The sequence below is a fragment of the Suncus etruscus genome, chromosome 11 (genome assembly GCF_024139225.1).
Source record: "Suncus etruscus isolate mSunEtr1 chromosome 11, mSunEtr1.pri.cur, whole genome shotgun sequence".
Lineage (NCBI taxonomy): Eukaryota > Metazoa > Chordata > Mammalia > Eulipotyphla > Soricidae > Suncus > Suncus etruscus.
Window position 1 is genome coordinate 75,845,496 of NC_064858.1, and position 27,141 is coordinate 75,872,636.

The 27,141-nt window shown below is 48.7% G+C and overlaps 1 protein-coding gene across 1 annotated transcript in view; it reads right to left on the minus strand.

Moving 5' to 3' along the window:
* FAIM2 (Fas apoptotic inhibitory molecule 2) overlaps positions 1–26,642 on the minus strand; it is a 32,783-nt gene extending 6,141 nt beyond the window's left edge. The window contains exons 1-11 of the mRNA XM_049783545.1: positions 26,258–26,642; positions 21,421–21,616; positions 19,434–19,525; positions 18,965–19,029; positions 18,529–18,582; positions 12,941–12,991; positions 12,622–12,661; positions 11,971–12,008; positions 11,209–11,296; positions 10,899–10,994; positions 9,600–9,653 (exon numbers count right to left, since the gene is read on the minus strand). Coding sequence (XP_049639502.1) covers positions 9,600–9,653; positions 10,899–10,994; positions 11,209–11,296; positions 11,971–12,008; positions 12,622–12,661; positions 12,941–12,991; positions 18,529–18,582; positions 18,965–19,029; positions 19,434–19,525; positions 21,421–21,616; positions 26,258–26,272 — 789 coding nt within the window. The 5' untranslated portion in view covers positions 26,273–26,642. The remainder of the gene's footprint in view (positions 1–9,599; positions 9,654–10,898; positions 10,995–11,208; positions 11,297–11,970; positions 12,009–12,621; positions 12,662–12,940; positions 12,992–18,528; positions 18,583–18,964; positions 19,030–19,433; positions 19,526–21,420; positions 21,617–26,257) is intronic.
* Between the last annotated feature and the right edge of the window lie 499 nt (positions 26,643–27,141).

The following is a 27,141-nucleotide window of genomic DNA, read 5'->3' on the forward strand; positions in this document are numbered from 1 at the left end:
TGATTTAAAGATATTTTAAAAGGAAAGGGCTAAAGTAACACAAAAGTAGGGTTTATAAATTCTTTCAATAATTATTTGTATGGGGTGAGGGGCAGAGATTGGGCCACATCTGGTAGTACTCAGGGTTTATTCCTGCTGGGGACCAAACATGGTGCCTAGGATCAAACCTGGGTTAGCCACATTCAAGGCAAGCACTGTATGTCTATACTATTTCTCTGGCCCCTGTTTTTATCTCCAGTTATTATTAAAGAAGCCTTCCTATCACACAGCTAGTAGAATGTAAGAAACACTAGCTTCACAGGGACAAATGAACAGGTTTCCTGAACATAAATCTCACTCTTTCCACATGCCATATACTGCTTTGGACTATGGTAGTATAGGATGTCTTTACATGTGTATGTATGATATAAGTGGTGGATTATAACTTGTGTATGAGTTGTGATAGATGTGTTGTGTGCATGGGAAATTATATGCTATAATCTATATGCAGTGTGTGTTCTGGTATGTGTTATGTTGTATATGTGTGTGTGGTAGTAGGTGTTGGGGACTCAGTGCTATGGTATGTGTGTATGTGGTGAAGTATGGTGATGTATGTGGTGAAGTATGGTGTATATATGTGTGTATAAAGACAGAAGAAGCACAGAGTTCAGAGGTCAAAGCACCAAAGTGGATATGGGGCACTGGGTCCTATATCAGCAACTGAACTTGGAGAAATCTAGAGAAAGAAGATGAGCACTGGAAGTCCTTGTGCCCTAGGCTTGTGCAGAAAATGGGAGCGATGGAGAAGAGCTCTGAATAGAAACCAGGTTTCAATTGTTGCCTGATGCCAACAGAAAACCCTGTTCATGTTTTGAACTCTTGCTTGAACCCTTGCCCTGGGAGTTCAAAGTTGAAATGGCATAGCCAGTCCGTGTCCAGGGACCTGGGGAGCAAAGGCACACCAACCAGGATGTCCAGCATGCTTCAGGGGCATCCCAGTGTGGTGGTGGTGGGGGGCAGTATAGCAACCCGGATAGGTTTTGCACAGCCTAGGTCAAAGCTGATGACTGCTGAAATGTCACACATGCTGTATGTCCTGTACTTCTGTTCACAGAAATTCCTCAGATGGCTCTGAGATTTCAGGTCTCTGAGGAAGAGGAGCCCTGAGAGATGCCATTAGGCCTGTGCCCCTTGCTCACTGTAGCTCTCCTGTAGAGTACTAATGTCCCCGGGGTATAGAGTCTCACAAAGAAAGTCTTGCAGGAAAGCATCATTTCCAAAGCCAGGCAGCGTCTTGTACCCTTCCCTGGAACTTGTTTCATTTCACTGCAAGCATGTGATAGAATAAGCATTCATCCCATTTTTAAGATAAGGAAATGGGTACAGAGTCTTTGAATGACTGCTCAGGTCCGCTCTGCCAGTACTTCCCCTTGCCCAGCTGGCTGCTTTCCATGTCCTACAGGCCCATGTAAGATCTTCCTCCCTGCTCCCCAGGGTGCAGGGGGTTCTGCATCACCCACATCCCTCACCACTGTACTGTATGGGGCTACTCTTAGCTTCTTTCTCCCTGGAGGGTGTTGGTGGCAGGGTGTGAGCAATGTGTAGTGCCAGGGGATTAGCGATTCAGGAAGTGAGACTAAGGTAGGGCTTTGGAGGGGGACACCCAGTGCACTTTTCCCATGAAGGAGCAATTATCAGTCAACCCCTTTCACTTCAGCTTCCCTCTTGCTTCTTGAGGAGGATTTTGGCAACTTCCAGAAGCTGAGGTGTGTGTGGGGTGGGTGGGTGGGGATCCGAGGAAGCAGGGCCAGGCTCTCACTGGGTCTTTCAGTCTTACATAAACCAGGGGGTGTGAAAAGACCTCTACACTGAACGAAATAAGACAGAGCAGATCACATATCAAGTCCTGGGGTAACAAACAGCAGCTGGATGGGCAGAGGAGACCAAGTTTTTCCTGTGGTCCTCTATGTCCTGGATCTGACCTGGGTGCTCCTGTTCAGTAGACACATGTTCCCTGCTGGGGCTATATGCTGAGAGTTAGAAACACAGAACTTCCAGGGTCCCGGGATGGAAAGGTAGCGTGAGGCTATAGGTACCTCACATGTACTTAGCACTATTCAAACACTACACTCATCATAACAGCAGCAGCAATAACAGGAGAAAAAAGAAAAGAAAGGGGAATAGATTTCTTAAAATAGAGTTTCTACCCACATTGGTGTCTAATGCTGCATGAGTGTTGAGAGCAGTTATGTTATATGTTTGTGTGTGTGTGATGGCATGGTCTGTATATGTGTGGAGTGATGTCTGTAAGCAATGCGGCATGGTGTCCATGTGTGGTATGTATGTATGGTATGAGATGTACTATATGTAACATATTGTGATGTGTGCAGTTTATGTGTATGGTGTATATATATGATGAGTGGCATGATGTGTGCATCGATGCGTGTAGAGGTGTGCTATGTTTATGTGTTGTATTGTGTGCATATATATAGTGTGTATATTTGTGGTGTGATTGTATATGTGGGATGTAGCATGCTGTGGTATATGAATGTGTGTTGGCAGTCTGAGTGTGTTCTCTCTGGTCTCAGGGCACAAAGGTCCCTATAAGCTCTGAGGACTCGGTCTCTGTTCTCCTTTCCTTCAGGAACTAAGGACAGACCACTATCAGGGTCTATACCCAGCATCTGAGACTTAGCATCTCTTCAAACAAAGCATTCCCTATCCAAACACCATTCTTCCTAACATTCTTGGGCTGTGAAGTGTTCGGTGCTGTCCATACTGCCCTTTCCTCAGACACCACAGCTCTCAACCTCTGGCCTCATCATTAACTTCTTGCTACCTCAGATGGTTGGGTGATGTGAGTTTCTCTAAAAAAGGGTCGCTCAGCAGTACAGCAATCTACCCAAGTCAAATGGGGGCAGATTAGCCACAAAGGGCTCCTATATTCAGGCCTTTGACTAGCCCCTAGTTCTCCTACATCCATACTCAAGCAGCCCTTAGTCTTCCTGTCTGACTTTCCATAAGTTCTTGCAAAATGCACCCAAGGAGAGGCTATGAGGGAAGAGCAGGGTTGGCTGCTGCCCTGACTCACCCTCTTCTATTGTCATTGTTTCAGGTGTGGGGGCTTGGGGAAGGGGGTGGCAGAAAACACAAAGAAGTTTTCCAAGCTCCAAGGGGGGAGGTTGAAGTGGGGGTAGGTGGGTGTAACCTGCTTCTCAAGGCTGGACCTGGGAAACCTTAGCTCTGGGCCCCTACTAACATTGCAGGTAATTTAGTCTGCCAAGTTACCAGGATCTCAGGCTTATCACAGCCCTTCCCAGACTCAAGCTAGTGGGGTTTGGGGTTGGCCCTCACTGGGAGCCTGGACACCTCTGACACTTCTCCTCATTCCCTTTCCCAGGCTGGGACTGGTCAGGAACCTGACCATCTGAAGGCCTAGAGGAGACTTGTAGTCTGAGAATCTCCCAGATGCTAGGATGGGAGCAAGAGGAGAGAGCAGGAGTGCAGGTTAGGGGTGTGGATCTTAGGATGAGCTCATGAATCCTACAGAAAAAACATTGCAAACAAGGTCAAAGTGAATCCAGGACCTTCCAAGTAGGACTAATGAAAAGACATGGGCACCTTTGCTTGAGGGGTTATGCCTCTGACCTCTGTGCCCCTGAACTAGAGGGAGAGAAATAGTTCCTACCCTAAGGGACCAGGAGTTGCTGCACAGCACAGGTCTGTGCTGGGGATGGGAGTTGGAGAGGAGCTGAGGGACCACACTAGGGCACCACATGCTCTGACTTGTGTTTACATAACCCACAGGATGTGCCAGGCTGCCTGTGTTTATCTTCTAATGAGACAATAGCTGCTAATTAGGCATTGAGGTTCCTCTGTGACTCACAGAGGGTGATGCCTGCTTCCTGGGTCTGGCAGTAGACCCTCAGATCTGCCTCTCAGGTGACCATTTACTCCTCAAATATGGGGGGGTGGATGTCTACTATGTGTTCTTACTGTATGCAGGGGGGAATGCCCTGAAGTGCAGAACAAACAAAATCCTGATCTCCAATTCTGCTGCAGAGGGGAAAAAATAATACATCAGAAAAATAGAGTAAATGGGAGGATGGGACGTGCTGAGGAGAAAACAAGGAAAGGTAATGGGCAGAGGGATTCATGCATGCAAGGAGCAGTGTGTATATATGTGGGGACAGGACTTGCATACTCAGACAAGATTGTAAATAAAGCAAACTCCTGGAGAGGAGGTGAGGTGACTGTGATGCCAGGAGACAGGCTGTGGTAACTGCAGAGGCACAGGCCTGACCTGGAGCCAGCTTGCCAAGTGCTGGAGCAGCAAGGGAGCAAGGCTGCTGCAGAGTAGGTGAAGGGTGGGTGGGGAGGTGGTGAGTCACTGAGGTCCTGTAGGGCCTGGGAGGCAATCACTGAAGGCCAAGCAATGTTGACAAAGGAATAATCAACTGGCCTCATTTAAGGTGAATTGGGCAGCTTTAGCTAAATACTGAATGGGGTGGTGGTGAATGGGAGTGCAGCATTAAGAGGCCACTGAAAGAATCCAGACAGGAGATGATGTGACAGGAACCAGAAAGGTGGAGAGAATCAGTTCCATTCTACATAGAAACTGAATCACTGATTTGTTGCTGAGCCACTAATGGGGAGTGAGGAGAGTGGAGTTAGTTGAGGTGCCTGAACTGCATGACTAAAAGGACAGTATTGCCATTTACAGAATAGAGGCTAGCTGTGGGAGAAGCAGGGAGAAAGTTCTTTTATTTATTTTATTTTGTAGTTTTAATTAATTATTTTTTGGTTTGGAGGGCATGCACAGCAGTACCCAGGGCTTACTCCTTGCTCTGCACTCATGAATTACTCCTGGCAGGCTGGGGGACACTATGGAATACTGGGGATTGAACTCAGGTCAGCCTCATGCAAGGCAAGTGCCTATCTCTCCAGCTCTTGTTTTTGCTTTTAATAGAGGCAACTACCAGCAGTGTGGACCTGAAGTTTGTAGCATTCCAGGGTCACTAGACCATATCCTGCTTGATTAGGAGGTGGTGTGGGGGTCAAACTTGGGCCTTGATCACTACAGCATACAACCCTGGCCCCAGGAGCTCAGTTCTTAGATATTTAGTTTGGGTACCTAATCTAATTCCAAGTGGGGATATGCAGTAGGCAATTAGAAGTCCTGGTCTTCAGAATCCACAAAACACATAGAAGAAAACATTGACTAAACCCTATAGAAATCTGACAGCAGAGGAATCTTCAATGAGATGAGATGACCAAAGTAGCCAAGACAACAAAAACAAATGAGTCAAAGTTTCAAATTAAAAAGCAAGCTTCTGCACAACAAAAGAAACTCAAATTCTAATAAAAAGATACCCTACTGAGTGGGAGAAAATATGTGCATACAAAATATCTGATAGGGGGGCCGGAGAAATAGCATGGAGGTAGGGCCTTTGCCTTGCATGCAGAAGGACAGTGGTTCAAATCTCGGCATCCCATATGGTCCCCTGAGCCTGCCAGGAGCGATTTCTGAGTGTAGAGCCAGGAGTAACTCCTGAGTGCTGCCAGTTGTGACACCCCACAAGAAAGATAGAACAAAACAAACAAACAAACAAAAAAACCCCCACATCAGATAGGGACCTGATAGTAAAGTGGATAGGGTATTTGTCTTATATGCAATCAACCTAAATTCAATTCCTAGCAACCCCCCGAAGCCCCCAAGCACTACCAGGAGTAATTCCCAACTTCAGAGCCATAGTAACCCCTGAGCACTGCTGAGTGAGGCAAAGCAAACAAAAAAAAATGCATTAGATAAAAAATTGACATCCAAGATCTATAAAGTACTTACAAACCTCAACAACCAAATATCCAGTGACCTTATCCATAAGTGATTTGAGGAGATGAACAGGCACTTTCCCAAAGAAGACATATGAATGGCTGATACATTATGAAAAAGGGATCACTGTCACTCATGATCAGGAAAATGCAAATAAAAACAATAAGATATCGTCTCACACATGAGAATGGCACATATCAAAAAGTGTAAAAACAGCCAGCGCTAATGAGGTTGCAGTGAGAAAGGAATTCTCATCCACTGTTAGTGGGAATGTAGTCTGGTTCAGCCATTATGAAAAGCAATATGGAGAGCTACCAAAAAATAAGGAATAGGGGCCAGAGCAGTGGCACAAGCAGTAAGGCGTCTACCTTGTGTGCGCTAGCCTAGGATGGACTGTGGTTCCATCCTCCAGCATCCGATATGGTCCCCCAAGCCAGGAGCAATTTCTGAGTGCATAGCCAGGATTAACCCCTGAGCATCACTGGGTGTGGCCAAAACAAAACAAAACAAAACAAAACAAAAAAAAAGGAATAGCACTACCATACATCTTTGAGAGATCACTTCTTGATATCTATCCCCAAACACAAAAATGCTAATTAGAATTATATATTCATGCCTATCTTAATCACCACACATAATACAATAACCAAGATACAGAAACAACCCAAATGTCCAAATATGGATGAATGGATCAAGAAGTTGTAACACACACACAAGCACACACACACACACACACACACACAAAGGGATACTATGAAGCACTAAGAAAAAAATGATGCAATTTTCAGCAACATTGATGGAACTAGAGGATATGCTGAGTGAAGTCAATCAAAAGGAAAGGGATAGATAGATACATAATCAGTTCTCTCATATGTGGGACTTTTAAGCTCTTAGCTTTTGAAGACAAAATGGCAATTACCAGTGGGGGTTGAAGTATAAGGGAGAAACTGGACAAACTGCATGATGATGGGTGAAACTGATTTTTCTGGAGCTCCTGGTATCTACATAGATGTTCAATTATAATATCATCTAAATACAGTTATAAAGCAGTGCTTCTTGGGGCCGGCGAAGTGGCGCTAGAGGTAAGGTGTCTGCCTTGCAAGCGCTAGCCAAGGAAAGATCCAGACCGCGGTTTGATCCCCCGGCATCTCATATGGTCCCTCCAAGCCAGGGGCAATTTCTGAGCACTTAGCCAGGAATAACCCCTGAGCATCAAACGGGTGTGGCCCGAAAAACCAAAATAAATAAATAAATAAATAAAGCAGTGCTTCTTTAATTGTACTATTTTAAGAGAAAAGGGAGAAGAGAGGAGAGGAATGCAGATGGTATGTATAGTTTCCCTTATAAGGAACTCTGTTCTAAATAAGCAACACAGAGAGAGGAATCAGGATTTTGGGGGTTCTTAAGGGATAATCACAGTTTCCTGGGGCTTCTGGGAATAACCAGTGAGGAGGGTAACACAGATGAAATAAAAGAGGGCAGGCAAAATTGCCAGACAACCTCCCCCAGTCTCTCCCTGCTCAAACCCAATGTGGGGATTCAGAGGAACTAGAAATAGGATGGGCACCAGGCATGTGGGTCCTGTCCTAAATCTGCCCTAGACTCTGTACAACCCCTAAAAACACAAGCCTCCACACAACCTCCCTTCTAGGTTAACTGGGAGAATTGAAGGTAATGGGTATCCAAGGTCTCTGGAGAAAGTAAGGGTGAAAATGTTGACTGGAATTGTTATATCTATTCTAATAATGCAAGAGATTATTAAACAAACGTAGGAATTGCTGTTCATCTAGTCCCCACCAAGTGGCTGAGAGATGCTGTGCCTACAGCCACAGCTGTGTGACCTCCCAATGGGCCCTGCCACAACTCTTCCTCTCAGCAGAAAGAACACTGGGCCAGGAGCCAGAAGTTAGTGTCATAGGATGAAACGCCATTCAGTGTTACTTGAGGTTTGTCCACCCCCCACCCCCACACCCACCCCAGGGAATTTTTGTGTTTACTGGGAAAGTTCTGAGTGAATGGGGACAAACTGGATCAAGATGCTCAGTTGCTTTGTTATGATTTGAAAGGGAAGCCATGGAGGGACTATGAACTTTACAAGACTCAATTTTCTCATCTGTAAAAGAAGGGGGGGGGGGCTAGAAAATTTTTAGGTCCCATTTAAGCCCTCAGGATCCAAGCCTAGTACTGCTGAAGATGCAGCAGTCCATCCTTTGTGCCCAGAACACACTTGATGCTACGGGGCTCATTAAAGACCTTCAGGATAAATGATTCAATCTACTTACACTCTGGCTCCATCTAACTCCCAAATATCTGCTCATAATTCGGACCTCCAAGTTTTACCTCCATCTGTGTGCTTTTCTAGTCTATCCCTACGCCACCCCCACACAAGCCCCTGGAATCTATGAGCAAGCCTGAACTCTAGCCAGCCCCCGCCCATTTAAGCACCCTAAGGAGGAAGAGAAGAGTGGTGTTACCCTGACTCCCTATGGTATTTTCTGATGATATTCCCAGCTATCTGAGTTATAGGCCTGTGTGTTCCAGGCATGCTCTCTTGTGCCTAGACCCCTACCCCTTTCCTACCTTAGTGCTGAGTGGGGCTCTATAGTTGGCTTCTCAGTCCAGCTCTTCAGTCTGACCCTCCATACCTGGGATAATGGATGCCAGCAGAGCTTAATAGCCAGTGCTTACACTCTACAGGCAGGGGTGCTTGGGGCTACCAGAGCCACAGCCAGCTCTGTGCTGCCTGTGGAGATATGGATTTCACACGAGCCTTCTCCTGGCCCCTCAGGCTCCTCATCTTACACTGAGAATGATATTTTATCTTTTTTGGGGGGGCCACACTCAGCGACGCTCAGGGATTACTCCTGGCCATGTGCTCAGAAATTGCTCCTGGCTTGGGGGACCATATGGGACTCCGGGAGATCGAACCTCGGTCCGTCCTAGGCTAGCGCATGCAAGGCAGACACCTTACGCCCTGCATCACCATTCCAGCCCCAGAATAATATTTTAAGGAGTTTTGGTGAGGAGGTGATGTACATGGAAAGCTTTCTTTGAGCTATGAAATAAATATTAGCTATTATTATGATTATTACTATGATTATGACCATGATGAGTTTCATCAGTTATGTGACAACAGTCAAGATCAAATTCAGTCAAAAGATATCTATCATTCTTTTTTTTTTTTTTTTTTTGGTTTTTGGGTCACACCTGGTAACGCTCAGGGGTTACTCCTGGCTATGCGCTCAGAAGTTGCTCCTGGCTTGGGGGACCATATGGGACACCGGGGGATCGAACCGTGGTCCATCCAAGGCTAGCACAGGCAAGGCAGGCACCTTACATCTAGTGCCACCACCCAGCCCCGCTATCTATCATTCTTATAGGTACAGGGAATCTCTCTGGCATTCAGAGGTCATCCTAGATGACTTCTAGAAGAGAAAGGAAGAACAGAATTCATGAGGCACTGACCCTCTCACTGTCCTGCCTTCACACTTCTCCTCACACTTTTTCACTCTCCCCAACATCCATGTTGGTCCCCCTCAAAGGAGCCAAGGAGCCCTCTTTGCAGCTCAACTCAAAGCTTTCTGCCTGCAGTTGGAATGTTCTTTCCTGCTCTGCCCAGGTCTGAGCAGAAAGGGAAACAAAATTCCTGATGAGAGGTCCAAACTCCAAGCCCCACCAGTGCTTCAGCAGGTCACTAAGGAGGGGACAAGAAGAAAGTAGGAAGGAGGTGGAGCAGACTGGTGTGGGGGGGGGGGGCAGGAAGGCAGGTTCCTAGGGGAACACTCACCAATGTGAACACGCCAGCTCCCAGTACAGCATACACTGCATGGAGCCAGGGCACCTGTAGGAGGAGGAAAAGAGTTTTAGGGATGGGGGACACCAGAATGGGGCACAGGAAGGAACGTTCTCCAGAGTCTGGAGGATGTGAGAAGCTCTTGGGCCAAATCGTCCTAAATTCTCTGGGCACTTGGAACATGCTGGGGGGGGAGGGCAAGATAACTGTGATCATGGAGTTGCAGTGAAGCTCCCCCCAAAAAATCCAGCCTTATCCCCTCAACACAGCACCCTAGACTCAGGTGGGAGTTATACAGGGGTTTGTGGCCTTCTGGCCTGAGGTTGGTCCTGCAGCTTGGGGGGCAAGGCAATATCTGAATATCCTTCTGTGAAAAGTGTCCCGGCTAAAGGGTACAAAGACTTTCATTCAGGGATTATGTCTGGGGACTGTCAGTCAATCAAACAGTGGCCTGACCTGCAGGAAATGTAAAGTCTCTCATCTCCTAATCCCTGCTCCTTCCAGTCTCAGGGGTGCCCTGGCCTGAAAGGTCTGCCCCAGGTTCCCAGAAACAAGAGCATACTCAGGTCAATAATGCATTTTTTGGTGCTCTGGGCCCCTCTTCAGCACCCCCTGCCCAAACAAAGAATCCTAGGCCAGCTCTGACCCCTCCCTTTGTCTGCAGGATCCTGGAAAGAGCCAAGAAAATGCCAGCAGCAAACTTCATGTCCTGGTCAAGGCGCCAATACCTACAGGCTAGCAAGAAAGGGTGGAGCTAGGAAGTTATTCTTCAGTGACAAGGAGGCTCTGGAACACCCTGCTGGCAGCTCTAGGCACTGAGGTAGGATTCCCAGACCCTCCTGGGGCACCCTCCACCCACCTCCAATGCTGACTGCCCTGAGCCAAAAATGGGCAGGGCCAATAAGATTTTCAGGGCAGTTGTGCCAGAGAAATCTAGTGGGGAAGGGGGTTGCCTCTGCCCACCTGCCAGGTGCCATGGGCCCCATGGAGGTGGCAGTACTCCCCTCCTGACTGGCTTTAAGTGCTTAGAATCTGGCCTAGGCCTCTGCCAACTGCACCCCCCGCAGGACGGATGGAAAGGTGAAGCGGATGTGGCAGGGGCTGGACCTGCCAAAAAAAAGCCACTGTGTTTGTGCTTCCCCTGCCAACAAGCCCAAGACAGGTGTCCCAGGACAGGATGGCAGCCTGGAACCTTGGCTCTGGGCCTTCCCTGGAGGGTGTGGGAGGAAACAGCAACCTGGGGACATTGCTCATTCCCCCACCTCCAACAAAGGGGGGAACCCAATAACTCACATATTGGAAGGGCAGAAGGATGGACAGGATGAGGCCGCTGAAGAAAAGCGTCATGAGTAGCACGAAGAGCACCCCTTGGCATGAGGTGAAGTCAAACTGTAGGGATGGACAGGATCAGCTGTAGACTGGGGTGGGGGGTACCCAGCCTGTACAGAATTGCTCAACTTTCCTGCCATCCAGACCTACCCAGCACTTCCGGGATCACCCCTATACCCCACATTCCTTCCCTCTCCCAGACCGTGCATGCCTCTTCTCTCTCCTTCCAGCCAGGGAACCCCACCTCTTTCCCTACCCTGTACTCCAGGCTGACCTTGGTCTGGAAGCTGAAGAGGGTGACTGAGAGGCAGACAAGGGCAGTGATGCCCAGGCAGAGCAGCACAGACTTGGTGTTGTAGTAACTGCAGGAACAAGGAACTCCATGGCACTGTGGAACCTTTCTGGGCCTTTTACCCATTTGCCAGGCCTACCCCATCAGCACCCTGATCTCTCCTCTTCCCCAGGATGTTCCCCAACACCCCTTGCCCCTGGGCTCTTCATTAGAAGGGCCTGGAGGTAGATAGAGGTGTGGAGGGCATGGCACTAGGGCCTGAGGTGGCTCACCCATGGCTGCATGATGGGAACATGAGTCTGGATTTTTGTTTGTTTGGGGTCACACTGGCGGCACTCAGGGGTTACTCCTGGCAGGCATGGGGGACCATATGGGATAATGCTGGGATTCGAACCACTGTCTTTCCTGGATCAGCTGTGTGCAAGGCAAACTCCCTACTGCTGAGCTATCTCTCTGGCTCTTGGATTTTTTTTTTTTAATGTTTTTATTTGGGAGCCATACCTAGAAGTGGCCAGGGAATACTCCTGGCTCTATGCTGAGGAGGGTGTCACTTGTGGAGTTGGGCTGGGAGCTGGGTCTTCTATGTGTAAAGCACATGCCCTGGACTGTAGAGTATCTCTGGCTATTGCTACATCTGGGAGTAACTGCTCTCCCCCCTGCTCCTACCCCTAACTGTGTGGCCTCTACCCAACCCCCTCCCTGTCCAGTACACTGGGACAGCTGCCTAGAGGCAAGACCCCTTACCTGGACAGCATCCCTGTGAGGTATGCCATGGACAGGGTCTGAAAGGAGAAGCACACGAGGGACAGGCCCAGAACACAGGCTTGAAGACACAAACCCTACAGGGTTCATGCTTCATCCCTTGCACAAACTCTGGATTCTGAGCCAGACCTCATTTTTTTGTTTGTTTGTTTGGGGTTGGTTTGGTTTGGGGTCACATCTGGCAGTGCTTAAGGTTGACTCCTGGCTCTGTACCCAGGAATCACTCCTGGTGGCCCTCAGGTGGGCGCTAGGGGTCAAACACAGGTGGGCTGCGTGCAAAGCAAGTATCCTACCTGCTCTATTATTGCTACAGCCCAACTGGCTCTCATTTTTACCTCTAGCATTCATATATGCAGGAGTGGCTGAGTGACTCTAGCTTTTGTCCAATTTCTCACTTTCCATTATCCAAATATCTAGGATGTATCATATACATCTCTTAAAATGCAAAACAATTAAAAGACAAACTGGCAGGGTTGTGGGGGGTCAAGGGGTATTAAGATCATTTAGAAGGGAAGACAGAAGGCTCTTATGAAACAAGTGGGATAAAAATACCCCAGTGATCTCACAGTGGAATCCAGATTCCCAGTCCTCAAAGCCCCCGTTCCTCCCCCACCAGCCCCTCTCAGGCCTTACAAAGATGGTCAGGAGAATCAGGTTCCATGGGAAGTGCCTCCTGCAAGGCAAGAGCAAGGATCAGAGAGAATCAGGGTACCTATAGCAGGTCATTTCACAGGAAGGTTTGGGACCCCAACTATTCCCTAGAGCCTCTTTTTCCTTCCACATTCCCATATCTTCCCATCTGTCCCTCCAGGCCACAAGCTCCAAATCAGGAAGTGGCCTGTTGATGGAAACCAGAGGACAGACCCCAGCAGATACCCAGCATGGTACATGCACCAGGCCAATTCCCAAGGTCCTGCTTGAGTTCGCATAGGGTCTTTAAGCATTATCATACCTGGGTCCAGAACAGCAGGCCAGTGTCATGTAGGTGACAAAGAACACAGCACTAAGAGAGGATGGGGTGAGAGTGAGAGAGAGAGAGAGAGAGAGAGAGAGAGAGAGAGAGAGAGAGAGAGAGAGAAAACAGGGATCAGTTGGATGTCTCCATCCTACCCCTAAACTTCTACTCTGCCACCACACCAGGAAGGTGAGGTGTGGTGGGTTAAGGCAATGGTCAACCCAGAACCTAGCAAGGGGCAGTGTGGTGGTCGAACTTTGGACTTAAGGTAATAGAATGAGCTTGCTTCTAGGAATACTGAATTTTGGATGCCAAGGAATAGCAAAGTGGTCCCCCAGACACTAAAAATCACAGCTCAAAGGGGCCAGAGTGATAGTGCAGCAGTAGGGCATTTGCCTTGCATGCAGCTGATCCAGGACAGACCTGGTTCGATCCCCAGCATCCTATATGGTTCCCCAAGTCAGGAGCAATTTCTGAGCACATAGCCAAGAGTAACCCCTGAGCGTCACCTGGTATGGCCCAAAAACCAAAAAAATAAAATAAAATAAAAATCACAGCTTAGAGACTAGGGAGATCACTCAAGGGCTGGGTTTGTGCACTTATCCCTGGACAACATGGTCCTCAAGCACCATGAAGAACACTCCAAGAGCACAGAGGTAGGAGGAAGCCCTGAGCACCACCATGTGTACCCATCCCATACTCAAATCAAATCAAGTCCAAATTATAGATAATATTTATTTTCTAAGTGTCAGGTAGAGTGCTCTGTTCTTTTGGGATACCAATGCCATATTCTATCTTCCCCACAAAGAAGTTCTTCTCCACAAGGCAGAGGTGGGGTGAGAATCCCAGAGCTCCGGCTCCGAAGTTCTGGTTTATAACTTCTATCCTCAGTGGATCTGTTTATCAGTTCAATTTAAGTGTAGCCTACTGGACTCAAGCCTAGCAGTGGCCTAAGCTATTGTCTGCTGGTGGCTGGTATAGCAGCAGTACCTGTGGCGATGTCCACTGGGAGACCAGCAGGAGGCTTGGGTGCAACCAAAGGCAGTAAGGACTGAGGGCTATTGCAATAGGTGAGCGAGTGAACCCTGCCTATACTGCCAGCCTATACTGAAATCAGACCAGAGCATGATCATCCCCCCCAACGGGGGGGGGAGGAGTCTTCATCCTCTATCCTTCACCATCCAGAGCAGCAATTCCTAATATATTCCATTCCTCAACCACACACCTCCAAGGCAGGCTCATTCCCAGCCTAGTCTAACCTGATGTGCTCCAGAAAGATGTGAGATAAGGTGAGGCTCTCAGGCTTGCTGCCTGCTGCCCATAAACATCACGTCACATACCTGTGCACCTCCCTTCCATCTGTGTCTGTCCTACACCAACCCCCCTGCTTGGGCAAGTGCTCCATCTTCAGTGCCCTGCCATCTCTTCCCTTTCAGCAGTTCCTTTACCTCCTCAACTGTTGCTCCCCTTTTAGGGATGGGGGAGTCAGGCCATGTTTAGCAGCATTTAGGAGTTATTCCTTGGTTTGTGATCAGGAATGACACCTGTCAATGTTCGGGGGACTGTATATGGGTAACAAGGTTCTTCTGTACTGTCCGTCTGGCTCAGCTATCACCCATCTTTAACATCTTTCTTGACTCTGGTGCTCCCTTTACCCACCCTCACAGCCAGGCTTCTTGAAACAGCTTTGTTCTCAGATTGGTCTTTTCTGTCTCCCAAATTACTCCCTACCCAACTCAGCACCTCCAGCTGCTCTTCACAAGCTCTGGCTTTGCCCTATCACCATGACCTTGCTGAATCCAACTGGTATTTGGCTATCCTTATCTGACCTGACTTATCAACATCAAGTCACTCCCATTGTTTCCCTAGTTTCAAATGATAGACTCTCATCTCTGGCCACTCCTCCTGAATCTTCTCTGAGTCTCTCTCTCTAGTCCCTTCCACACAAAGCACCTTAAGGTGCTTCTCTCTCATGCATCCCTGACAGGCACACCCATGTTTCTTATCTACCTTTTCCACCTCAACCCCAGATCCAATTACCTTCTGGTAGACAAGCTTATTCAAAAACATGCCAAAACTCAACAGGTTAGAGCAAAGTGCCTCGACTTCACTCTCTTCCAGCTTGTCACAGAGGATGTCAGGTACCTGTCCCCTGCAGAGACCTCAGCACAATTCTCCAACTTCATACTGCCATGCCAGCTAATCAAAAGAACCTGTTAGCACAACTCCCCATTGTCCCCTTCTCTCCATCCATCTCCACTATATTCCTACTAAGTTGGGTACCCCTGGGGCTCCAGTTGGCTTAGCCCCAATCCTGCCTTTGATTCCCCCAGCTTTAGTCAGAGGCGAGCACATGACCTGCCTGCCTCAAACTTCCAAAGTCCTGGCAGTGGTCTGCATGTTCACCCTACCTATTTTCCAGTCCCTCTCACCCGGCACCATACAGCACACTGCCTCTCATGCCCTCAGCCAAGAATGTCTGAGGGTAGGGATAGAGAGGCTTTCTGTGCATGCAGAACACCCTCAATTGAATCCTGTATCCCCAAACCCAAAGGCCAGTTTATCTGGAGCAACATCTTCATTCCATGTGCTGACCACCTAATCTGAGTGTGGTGCGGTTGGGTGATGTATAAATTGGGTGAATTAAAAAAACCGGGAATATAGGATTACAGTAAGCCTATGGAGCTTGGTAGATAGGACCTCCATCTGTATGCCTTTTTAATCCTCAGTCTTTTTTTCTCCCTTTCCGGGAAATGTACAGTTGGCAGTACTGCCTGAGGGAGAAGGGGTGTTAGGGTCAGGGCCCCATGCTTGCCACTTTATAAGCCATGGAGCCTTCTCATGGACCCTTTCTTACAGGTTCCCCAAAAGCAGAGCTGCCAGAATTGCCTCGAGTGTTTGTAGGTGGTACTGGGACTTGATTTGGGGCCCTGAGCTTCCAAGACAAATGCTTAAGCCACTGAGCCATCGCCAGGCCCCCTCCCAAGATTTTTAGTGGTTTCTCAGTGTGTAGAGCTGCTATGCAGAGCATGAGGGGTCCCAGAGCCAGGGCTGCTGGCATCCTACTCAGTTGAGACACATGCCAACCTCTGCTCAGCCTTGCTGAGTCAATGGCCAGTTAGCCCAACAATAAGGGCAATGACACCTCATCTCTGTGTTCCCTGGCTTGATTCCCATCTCCCTGGCCAGTCTGTATGCTTCCTGATGTCAAAGGTCCTTTCCTCTCTGGACATAGCTCCTCAAAAAGCTGGCAGAGGACCAGACAGCATGGGAGTTCCTGATGCCTCTGTGGACCCCACTGTGACTCTGTGAGTTCAAATGGTCCCCAGGTTCCTGCTCTAGAAAGCTGAAGTGCTGGTCCCACCTCCCAGTTAGGCTGTCTCTGAGCCTTGAAAGAATGCATGTCAAGTGTCAAGGATGGGTGAGGACAGGAGGATGGGAGTTGTCGTCCTTAGAACTGGCTGATTGACAGCTTCCTGGGATGCTCACCCACTCCTCCAGCTCTGGCCTTTCTTTCTTCCCCACACAGCCCCCCATCCCTCCGCTGATTTTCACTGTGGCTTACATTTGTTAAGGGATCTGTTAAGACTGTAAGGCTAACGTTGAGAGTCTCCTTTCTTAGCTGGGACTAAGAAAGGGGGCAGCAAGGAAAAGTGCTGGGAAGCTGCTGCTGTGAGTGGGAGTGTGGGGCAGAGGTGAGGATGAATGACTGATGTTAAAGCTGGACCTCATCTATTTGCAGGGTGAAATGAAAGAGAGGGATCTGTTCTGGCTAGCATCTCCCCAGCTTTCTTACTCCAGGCCTGGGCCAAGGGGACAGGAGTTTAAACTCTGTAGCCAAAAATGAGCTGAGACCTCACTTCCTTTTCCTGTAAAGTGGGATAGATAACAAAGGTCTGTAAGGCACAGATAGGCCTCCTGTGTGGAAGAATGCTTGATTATTGCTGCTGTAAAGGCTGCTGACTGAGGGGAGAGAAGACTCACTAACCAGGTCTCAGGCTCAGAGGCAGATTACAGAGGCAGGATGACTGGAAAGGGGGTGGGAAGACCCCACCACCCTACCCTCACAGGACTGCTATCTGGCTCTCTGCAGAAAAGGGCAGCCATTTGGGGGTTTAGTTTACTTCTGGCACCTTGGAATAGGCAAAGCATAGAGTCCATGCCCAGTTTGGGTTCTCTGAACCCCTTCCCACCATGAGCAAGCCATTATAGTACATGTGCTTTCTGCCTGGAAATGTTAACCAGAGGGGCCCCGAGTCTCCTGCTCAAGCCGAGTTACACTCAGTACAGCAGTCTCTGTCCATACTTTTCAAGGCTGCTTATTCTAGAGCTGTCTCCCATTCCCCAGCCCCCAGGCATCATCTTTTCAGGGCACATAGTACCCAAGACCCTCCCCCTCCCCAATGGCCTGGTGAGGACCTGGGGTTTCCATTCCTGAGTTCTCCAGGCTTCCAAGGCTGCCAGGTAGTGCTGACGTGCAGGGAGCCATGCCAACCTTTCACATGGGCTGGGCCACATGAAATGAGTCCCTGGGGCCTCATTAGCTCTACTCTAAGGCCTCCCAGTGCTGCCAAGAGCCAGGCCTCCCTGTCTGGTCTGCAGACGGGCCTCTCTCTACGCTCTACGACAGGTTCCCTAAGTGAATGTCCACCCCAAGAGGATCAGGCATATTCCTGCTATGCTTTGGTTTAAGTTACCCTAGTCTCTTGGTGACTTAAGTGCTTCCTGATGCATCTTGCTGTGAATTGAGGCAGGTACACTGAGGCAAGAGCCTCTCACCTCTGCCATCTGCTGTCAGGGCCACCATAAACTTCTCCTGCAGGCTCCTCTCAGCACCCCAGTTTGGGGCTGGCCTCAGTGGATACTGAGGGACACCCCTGAGAGCAGTCTGCTGTGAGTCCCAGATGATACTAGTTTAGAATTATAAAGAAGAACATCTTCACTAATGAGAAAGAAGGCTTCCGAAGCACTACCCCATCAAGCCTCTTCTCCCAACCTTTTCTGCCTTAAAGAGAGGAAGGTGAGCTGAGTGCTCGAGATGAAGGGACTACCAAGCAGAGGGATTAAGAGTGCTTGTCTGAACCTGTATCCTGGGTTTGAATCCCAGCTCCGCCACTGAGGAGCTGTGTGACCTTAGGCAGATTACTCAACTTCTTTGAGCCTTAGTTTTCTGAGGTAATTATAACCAGCTAAAGTGAGAATCAACGCAATACATTGAGCATACAGAACCATGCCCAGCCCTATTAGGCACTGTGTAAGTGGTAGTTATTATGATTAATAATTCGTAAGCATTAATAACACTAATGAGAAGAGCAATATTCTCATTATTGTGGATCAAAATATGCTGGCCCCCCTTCCTTTCTGGTTTAAAGACTTGGGCCCTTCAGTCAGGGGAGCAGCCCAACCCACCCCTCCTTGTATAGGCACCACAACCTATAGCCATTTCTCCACCCCCACCCCCACTCCCTCCTAAACACCCCACAAGGGCCCTCCTGTCTGTGCTCCTGTCAAGTTTTGGTTTGAGAGATGTTCTACTGTGTGCTGTGAGGGTCCCCAGAAATGGGCCAGGGGGAAGGTATACTCACTAGGATGCCCAGTACCAGCCTGGGTTGGCCTGGACATAGTCCTTAACAGGGTCACTGCAGAGAAGGAGAGACAATCATAACTTAACTATTGCCTCAATATCTGGTTCCACACCTCTTGAGCTCTGCTCCCTCCCCAAAGTATCCACAGAGCTTGAGAGAAGGAAAGGAGAAATGTACCCTTGAAGGCTGGGAGAGCCCCAATCACATGCCCATGCTGGGCTATGAAAGTACCTAAGTGTGGGCTTCAGGAAGGATACCCAAGTACCCTCTTCTCCTGAGTGGAGACCCCTCACATGCACTAAGAACCGCCCCCCCCCCCCCGACAACCCCCAATGAGGCACATTGCCCACATAAATCTCTGTAGGCAAACATGCTGAGAAGCCTGATTTTGGGTCCTCTTGGCCTCTAAAGGCACCCAGCCACCACGCCAGCTCACCAGAATGTAAAGAGAGCCACAACACCGAAGGTGATGAGTAACTGCAGCAGCAGGATGCTATAAACCTGGGGAAGACAGGGCTCCATTCAATAAAACCATCTGAGCATCTGAGCGCAGGAGATGTGTGGTGGAGGTGAGTGTATCTGGGAGCTTCCTGACCTCATATGCTGCTCTTCAGATCCACATCTAGGGTCTGTTGCCCTTTGTTTCTAGGGTCACTGGGATGGCCCCGAGAGATGGTGCAAGGGAACTAAATGCTCCTGAGCCTGCACCCACAGAAGGGACCCCAACATGGGAGAGTAGAGAGACCATATGTGCAAATGCATCTAGATGACATCAAACCCATCCAGCAGGAGACAAGGGCACAATGCCTCAGACAAGGCCCAAGATGGGGCTGGAGCTGGTCAAGTGGCTTTTCCTAGAACTTTCCTAGTCCTGCAGTCTAGATAACTAGGGTGGGGGCAGTTACCTTTCTGATGAAGACTCTGCGAACTCTCTGGTCGTCCCAGCTGAAGGTGGTGAAGAGTTCATGGTCTCCAGGAAACCGGCTCTCATAGTTGCCTGAGTGGGTGGGTGGGGGAGGCCATGAAGCTCCTCCAGAGACATGCCATCCCCAGTGGCCCTGGTCCAGAGCTCCTTTTTGTCACACAGACTCTCCGATGGCCCTTTATCCAACTTCCATCTTATCTTACACCCATTGCTGCTGTTTCCTGCTATGGGTCTGGAAATGAATCATCCTCCCCTCCTGGGATGGGGGCACATGTAAGTCGTTTGCAGCAAGGACCTGAAGGGACTGCCACTGTCACAGGGCCACTCACACTTTTTTAGGTCAAAAGTCTTGATCTCAGCTCAGCTGGGGACTAAGGGGAGGGTTTAGGGCCTAGGTAGTTGCTTAGATTTGCAGTTGCTTCAGCTGGAAGCAGGGCTAGTGGGGAAAGGAAGGGAATTAGAATCATGGTCAGGGCAAGAGGAAGATGTGGGTAAGGATCATTCTGGGGTGCCTGGTCCTGAAATTTTTGGAAGAGCATGGCAGCATAGCCCATAACCATTTGTGGCCACTACTTTGAGATTTAAGCTGTCACCTTAATCATATGGATTGGTGAGACCCACTTCATGGGAACCAAATGAAAGAAGTGAAAGCATCTTACTGTGCATAGTTGGGCTCTTTGACCCTTGCTTGAATCATTCCCAAAGTTTCAGACATCCTTTTCCCCCATTGCAGTCCCCATTAATTCTCTGTAATCCAGATTCCCACAGCAGTAGCCTCTATGTTGATCTTTCAAAGCTGGAGATGGCTTCTCTCATTCCACCTCTCTCTCTTGTTTAAGTTCCTTAGAAAATCTGCACAACATCCTCCAAACTGTTCTACACATTTGCAGACAGCTACTTTCTTGCCTCTGAGCTCTTAATTTTCATTTCTTTGACCCTAAACATTTATTTTCCTTCTCACCAGGCTAACTAGTGCCAAAGCTCAGTCTTCAATGCAGAGATCCCTTCCTCCAAGAAATCTTCCTAGAAGATGGTTAGTGGACTGACTAGACCTCTATCACTGCATTGGTGTGCTAGTCACCCAGTTTCTTGTCTACATGGTCAGATCTCCTGAGGAAAGAGATTTAAAATCTGCATCCTCAGAAGTTAGCTTATGCAGGTCACTTCCTGGCATATCAGTAAATGTTTACCACATGGTGACTGAAATAAATGCTTCCTGCACCCCAGTTCCTGGAAAAAACCTTCCTCAAAACCATCAGAATATGATAAGTGATAAAGGGGGAAGGGGTGATCCTTCATTTCTCTAGCTCTGTGTAGGTTCTCACTTCCCCACCAGCCTGAATGATGAGACCATGGAAGAGAAGAAAAGTAGAGGGAAAACTTCTTGCATACAGGAATGCAAGGAGGGCTCCCGTGAAGACCAGACCTTTAGAGAAATTCTGGCTGGACATAGTGGGGTGGGTCAGTTGAACTCTGTTTAGATGAAGAGTTTGGGAGATACGGACAATGGCATCCTCTTCTTGAGATTGGAGACTGTCTGAGGCATTGTTCCAGAGGTCCCTTCTAGAATTCTACTGCTCGTGGTGGTGGGACTGATACAGTGGGGGAAGGGCTGAGAGGCTGCAGGGGAGAAGGGGCTAAGTAAGATTTGAGGAGATATTCTACCTTCTTTATAGCCATGGGGAGCCTAGCTCATCTCTGAGGCAAAGTTCCCACAGGCTATTCAGTCCAACAGATAGTATTTGGGCCCATGATTCTCCATCTGGGTGAGTGTTTAACAATGAAGACCGAATATTTGGGTCACTGAGGCTAATGTCCACATACCCATCCAGGCCATGTCTTCTAGGTTCCAATAAAGGCCCAGGGAAGGGAAGAGAAACACAGCATGGGGGTCTCCTCCTCCCAAGCCTTTCCCACTGGGCCCACCACTGACCTTGAGGGGCAGCATGCCATAATGACATACTTACTAGGGTCCACATAAGCCCAGCTTGGGTGGAGCGGCACAGCAGAGGGAGCCGGCGGAAAGGGCCCTGCCTTCATCCTCTCCCCGGAGGTGGCCTCCTCATAGGAGGGCGGTGCTGAGGGTACTGCTGGAGATTCTTTCTTCTCACCATTTTCCTGCTGCTGCCCCTCTGTCCCAGGGGCCTTGTTAGCCACGGAGAGCTGTGGGCCAGAAGCAGAGGCAGAGTAAGATGTCACCAGGGAAAGGACACCTTCCAAACCTTTCCCAGCAGTTCCTAAATACCCAGAACTTGCATAGGTATTTTTTTTTGTTTTGTTTTTGTTTTGTTTTTTTGGTTTTTTGGTTTTTGGGCCACACCCGGTAACGCTCAGGGGTTACTCCTGGCTATGTGCTCAGAAGTTGCTCCTGGCTTGGGGGACCATATGGGACACCGGGGGATCGAACCGCGGTCCGTCCAAGGCTAGCACAGGCAAGGCAGGCACCTTACCTTTAGCGCCACCGCCCAGCCCCAAAACATATCTCTCTCTCTTTTTTTTTTTTTTGGTTTTCAGGTCACACCCGACAGCGCTCAGGGGTTACTCCTGGCTCTGCACTCAGAAATCGCTCCTGTCAGGCTTGGGAGACCATATGGGATGCCAGGATTCGAACCACCGTCCTTCTGCATGCAAGGCAAATGCCTTACTTCCATGCTATCTCTCTGGCCCCGCATATGCATAGGTATTTTGGTCTCCTATACTAGGAAACAGTGGTGCCAATAGAAACTGTTTTATATGAAACATATGTAGGTAGCAGCCACATAACAATTTTTTGGGTGGGGGCACACCTGGTGATACTCAGGGGTTACTCCTGGCTTTGAGCTCAGAAATTGCTCCTGACTTGGGGTTTTATACATACATACATACATACATACATACATATATGTATATATATATGACATCAGGATCAAACCCAGATCTGTCCTGGATTGGCCATGCACAAGGCAAATACCCTACCGCTGTGCTATTGCTTCGGCCCCTAAACAATATTTTTTGTGGGTTTTGGGCCATATTCGGCAGTGCTCAGGGGTTTCTCCTTGCTCTTAGCTCAAGAATCACTTTTAGGGGCCAGAGAGATAGCAAGGAGATAGGGCGTTTGCCTTCATACAGAAGGATAGTGGTTCAAATCCCGGCATCCCATATGGTCCCCCGAGCCTGCCAGGAGCGATTTCTGAGCATAGAGCCAGGAGTAACCCCTGAGTGCTGCTGGGTGTGATCCAACAACAACAACAACAACAACACCAACAAAAACAAAAAACAAAAAAAAAGAGAATCACTTTTAGAAGCCTCAGAGATCAGATGAGATGCTGGGATTGAACCAAAGTTGGCTACATGCAAGGCAAATGCCCTATTCACTGTACTATCACTCTGGCCCAAATAAACAAGTTTGTCTTTCATGTTTCATGCACATATGTGGTAGAATAATGTTCAACTTTTATTCTGGGGAAAACCTGCCATCTATAATGATGAGAAGGAACCTGGAGGTTTAAGTGAAAGTAGTCAGACACAGGAAAACAAGAACTTTCCATACTCATGCATATGTTCAGTGAGGTACACTACTTCACCATAGAAGTAGTGAGTGGAATGGCAGAGGCGGTGGGAGAGAGACATGATCACTTGGGAAGTCTCAGCTCTGAAGATGAGCTTCTGGAGATCTAACATGCAGCACGAAGACTACAGTAATTACTGATGTAAAAGCTACAAGCTACTGGAACTTAGCTGAGACAGATCTTTTTTTGGTTTGTCTCTCTGACCCCACACACTGGTGGTGAGGGGTTTCTCTCAGCATATTGCTTTGAGGTTGCTCCAAGTAGTGCCTACAGAACAGGGGATGGAGTCTAGGTTTCTGACAAGTGAAATGTGCATACCAGCCCTTTTAAAAACATTCTCATCCCTAAAATAGTAGATTGGGGGGGGGCAAGGGAAGGGCTTGAGCCACACTTGGCTTTGCTTAGTGCTTAGAGGAGCATATGGGAGTTCCAGAGATTGAACCAAAAACTGTCACATGCAAGTCAAGTTCCTGTACTGTCTCTCTAGCCCAAGCATGTGTCTTCAGTGTTTTCACCTACAAAAAAAAAACTATGTGGGGGGTGGAGAGAAAACATGGAGGTAAGGTGTTTACTTTGCATGAAGAAGGACGGTGGTTAGAATCCCGGCATCCCATATGGTTCTCTGAGCTGGCCAGGAGTAACCCCTGAGCACTGCTGGGCGTGAGCCCCCCAAAACAAAACAAAGAAGCTATGTGAAGTGTTGAATATGTTAACTAGCTGTATTGTGGCAATCACTTTATAACATATGCATATAAAGCACATAAATATATCAAGGGTAGCTCAAATGACTAGAGTGATATTACAGTGAGTAGAGTGCTTGCCTTGCATGTAGCTGACCTAGATTCGATCCCTGGTATCCCATGTAGTCCCTTGAACACTTCCCTATGAAAGAAAGAAAGAAAGAAAGAAAGAAAGAAAGAAAGAAAGAAAGAAAGAAAGAAAGAGAAAGAGAGAAAGAAAAAGAAAGAGAGAAAGAAAAAGAAAGAAAGAAAGAAAGAAAGAAAGAAAAGAAAAGAAAGAAAGAAAAAAGAAAGAAAGAGAAGGAAGAAGGAAGAAAGAAAGAAAGAAGAAAGGAAGGAAGAAAGAAAGAGAAAGAAAAGAAAGAAAGAAGAAAGGAAGGAAGGAAGAAAGAGAAAGAAAAAGAAAGAAAGAAAGAAAGAAAGAGAAAGAAAAAGAAAGAAGAAAGAAAGAAAGAAAAGAAAAGAAAGAAAGAGAAGGAAGAAGGAAGAAAGAAAGAAGAAAGGAAGGAAGGAAGAAAGAAAGAAAGAAAGTGAAAGAAAAGAAAGAAAGAAAGAAAGAGAAAGAAAGAAAGAAAAAGATTTAAAACATAATTTTAGATGAAGTGACTATAAGAAGTCTACACTATAGGAAGAATTGACTAGGGAGCTTATTTATTCTACCTTACCCTAGTCAAACCTCCACCTCTCTCTCAAATACAAATAGAATTTCTGCCATTGCTGAGAGGGCCCTTGTAAAGCATCTAGTAATTTAGTCCTTCCTTCTGACAGATACGGGTACCGGGGCTCCAGGCATGAGCCAGGAAGGCTGACAGTTGTGTCTGCTGACACAACCACAGGAGATGTGGGAAGCTTTGGGAGATCTTAAGGGCTTTCATGATGCCACCAGAGAAGAGAAGACTGGTGGTGGAAACAAAGACATCGAAAGTGAACCAAACTGCAGAAAATAGAGGTCTGGTTCCAAAAAAAAAAAATGTGTCTCACTAAGACAATCCAGAGACAGGCAAGCAACTAACCTCTTCAGCCCTGAGGACCACCAGAGAGGCTACTGCCAGGGATAGGTTGGATGTGGGCTGCGGGCCAGGGCAGTGGACTTCAGTGAAGCCTGACCCCAGGACCACAATGGCTCACCAAGTAAACTGGGCAGAGGTGAGGTATGGGGAAGAGGACTGAAGAGCTCTTAATTTTCAGCATTGTCACTACCTCCCTAGGCTTCTTTGGGAAAGGACTTTGGGGCCCAGACTTGTGGGAATGGGGCTTTGGATTTTCTGCTTCCTACTCATCCACCCTTCATTACCCAGACTGGAAGGGCTATGCCCTAGAAAAGACATTTTAATCCCCAGAACCAAGCTCTCCTGCATCTTGAGCTGGTATCTAGAAAAAAAACAGCTTTGTTCAAAATTGATCCTTTGCTTCTTCCCACCACCACCTCACCTCCCAGCACCCCAAAGCCTCCTCAGCCCTGTGCAAAACTGGTCCTCTACTCCCTCCTCAACCACTCAGCACTCCAGAGCCTCTGGCGCTACCCTCACCCCCACATTCAGCATTCCCAAATGGAATCTGCCCAATAGCAGGAGCGGTAGTAGTCAGTGACATCATTCTGAGTCCTGAGGAGCTGCACACCAGGGAAGGAAGGGAAGCAGGGAAGGATGCCATTGGCTCTGACAGTCATCTTGAAGAAAATGAGCGTGTGTAGGAAAGGTCCTTCTGTTTTCTCTCCCCATCCTCAGCACCCCCAAACAGAGGGCCAGAAGACCCTTCCTGTTTGCCCCAGTTCTGGTAGTTGTATAATTCATAGGCTGTTAATGTTACATAACCCTAAAAAGCCAGTCAAGTCTCTCCTCTCTCTTCATTTTAGGCCTAAAGCTGAAAAATTAGATGTTTTGTCAGATTCCACTAGTCCTAGGCAGCAACAAAATCTAAAGGAACATCAGAGCATCCTGATGCAGGGTTGCCATACTGAACCCCAAACATAGGGGGTGTATTCAGATGCGACATGACGACATGTTGACAGAGAGTGGGAATGGAACGGGGGTAAAGGGAGTTTTGTGAAGTTGGTAAAGGTAAATATATTAGAGTTGGAGTTGGACCAGAGGACATGCCCCAAATGTACCAAATGTACTGCCCCCTCAGACCACATTCTGCATGCTCTCTCTCTCTCTCTCTCTCTCTCTCTCTCTCTCTCTCTCTCTCTCTCTCTCTCTCTCTCTCTCTCTCTCTCTCTCTCTCTCTCTCTCTCTCACTCCCTCCCTCCTTCCCTCCCCCCCCCCCACATTCCCACCCCCAAGGGAAGCCTGCTAACAACAGTAAAGGGTCTGGATATGTAAAAGCACAGGTGGAAGGGTGCTGGGAGGGGATGGTCCTTGGAGCCTCTGACATCAGCCAGAACCACAATGGACCTTTCAGGTCTTTGCCCCGGAGCCAGAGCCTAAGGCTCTGAGTGGTCCAGGGAGCTCACTTAGGTAAAGGGCAGCAAGGGGCAAGGGTGGAGGAGGGTGCCGGCAGGGTGATGCTGGTACCTTTCCCTGGGTCATGGTGTCCTCTCGCAGGGAAGGGGTCCCTGAGGCAGGAACAGCTGCTTGGGTCACCGCAGCCTGCCTGCGTGTCTTCCTTCCTCCGCGTGGGTTCTAGCAGCATCCACTGCAGCGGGGCCAAGCGGGCCGGAGCGTACCACCGCGCATGGGGAAGGGGGAAGAGGACGCCGGGGCCAGCGGCTGGGAAGGCTCCCGCAATTTGCGCACAGCAGACGGGGCGGAGCCCCGCGGCCTCAGCATCCCAGCACCCCATCCCCACCTGCCGCGGCCACCCCCGAGGACCAGGAGCTCCACGCCACGCTTCCCTAGGAGCAGCCACATAGACGGGTCCGCGCGGGTGGGAGGAGGCTCTGGGACTCCATGACAGCAGAGCAGCTCCTGCTGCTTGTGCCAGGGTCTCCTTTCCCTGAGTCTCTGCAAGGTCTCCCTCTCTGTTTCCATCTCAGTCTGCGCTCATCATCCAGGCCTCCCAGTGGGGGGAATCTTAGCCAGCTTGGGAGGGGACTCCTGGGCCCAAGTTCCAGTGGGTCTTTCTTTGGGCAAGCCCTGGGGGCACCTGTCACTCTTCGCCTCTGTTGTTCCTCCTGCAAAACAGGTGCACGAAGCCTCTCTGCCTTGTCCCAGAGCAAGGGTATGGGTGCTATCTCTGTATGCAGCCGGGCTGCATTCTCATGTACCACTGGCTCTGTCTCCCAGCCTTCCCAGCCCCTGACCCACTGCTTTCTCTGCTGACTGCAGCCTCCAGGCTTCTCTTGTGGCTCAGAATTGTTTGTATTTGCTAATGGCTGTGGCCTGGCCATGAGCTCTATGCCGCCTCTCCAAGGCGTTGAAAGCCGATTAAGATCCAGAAAGTGCTCTACAAGGGGCAC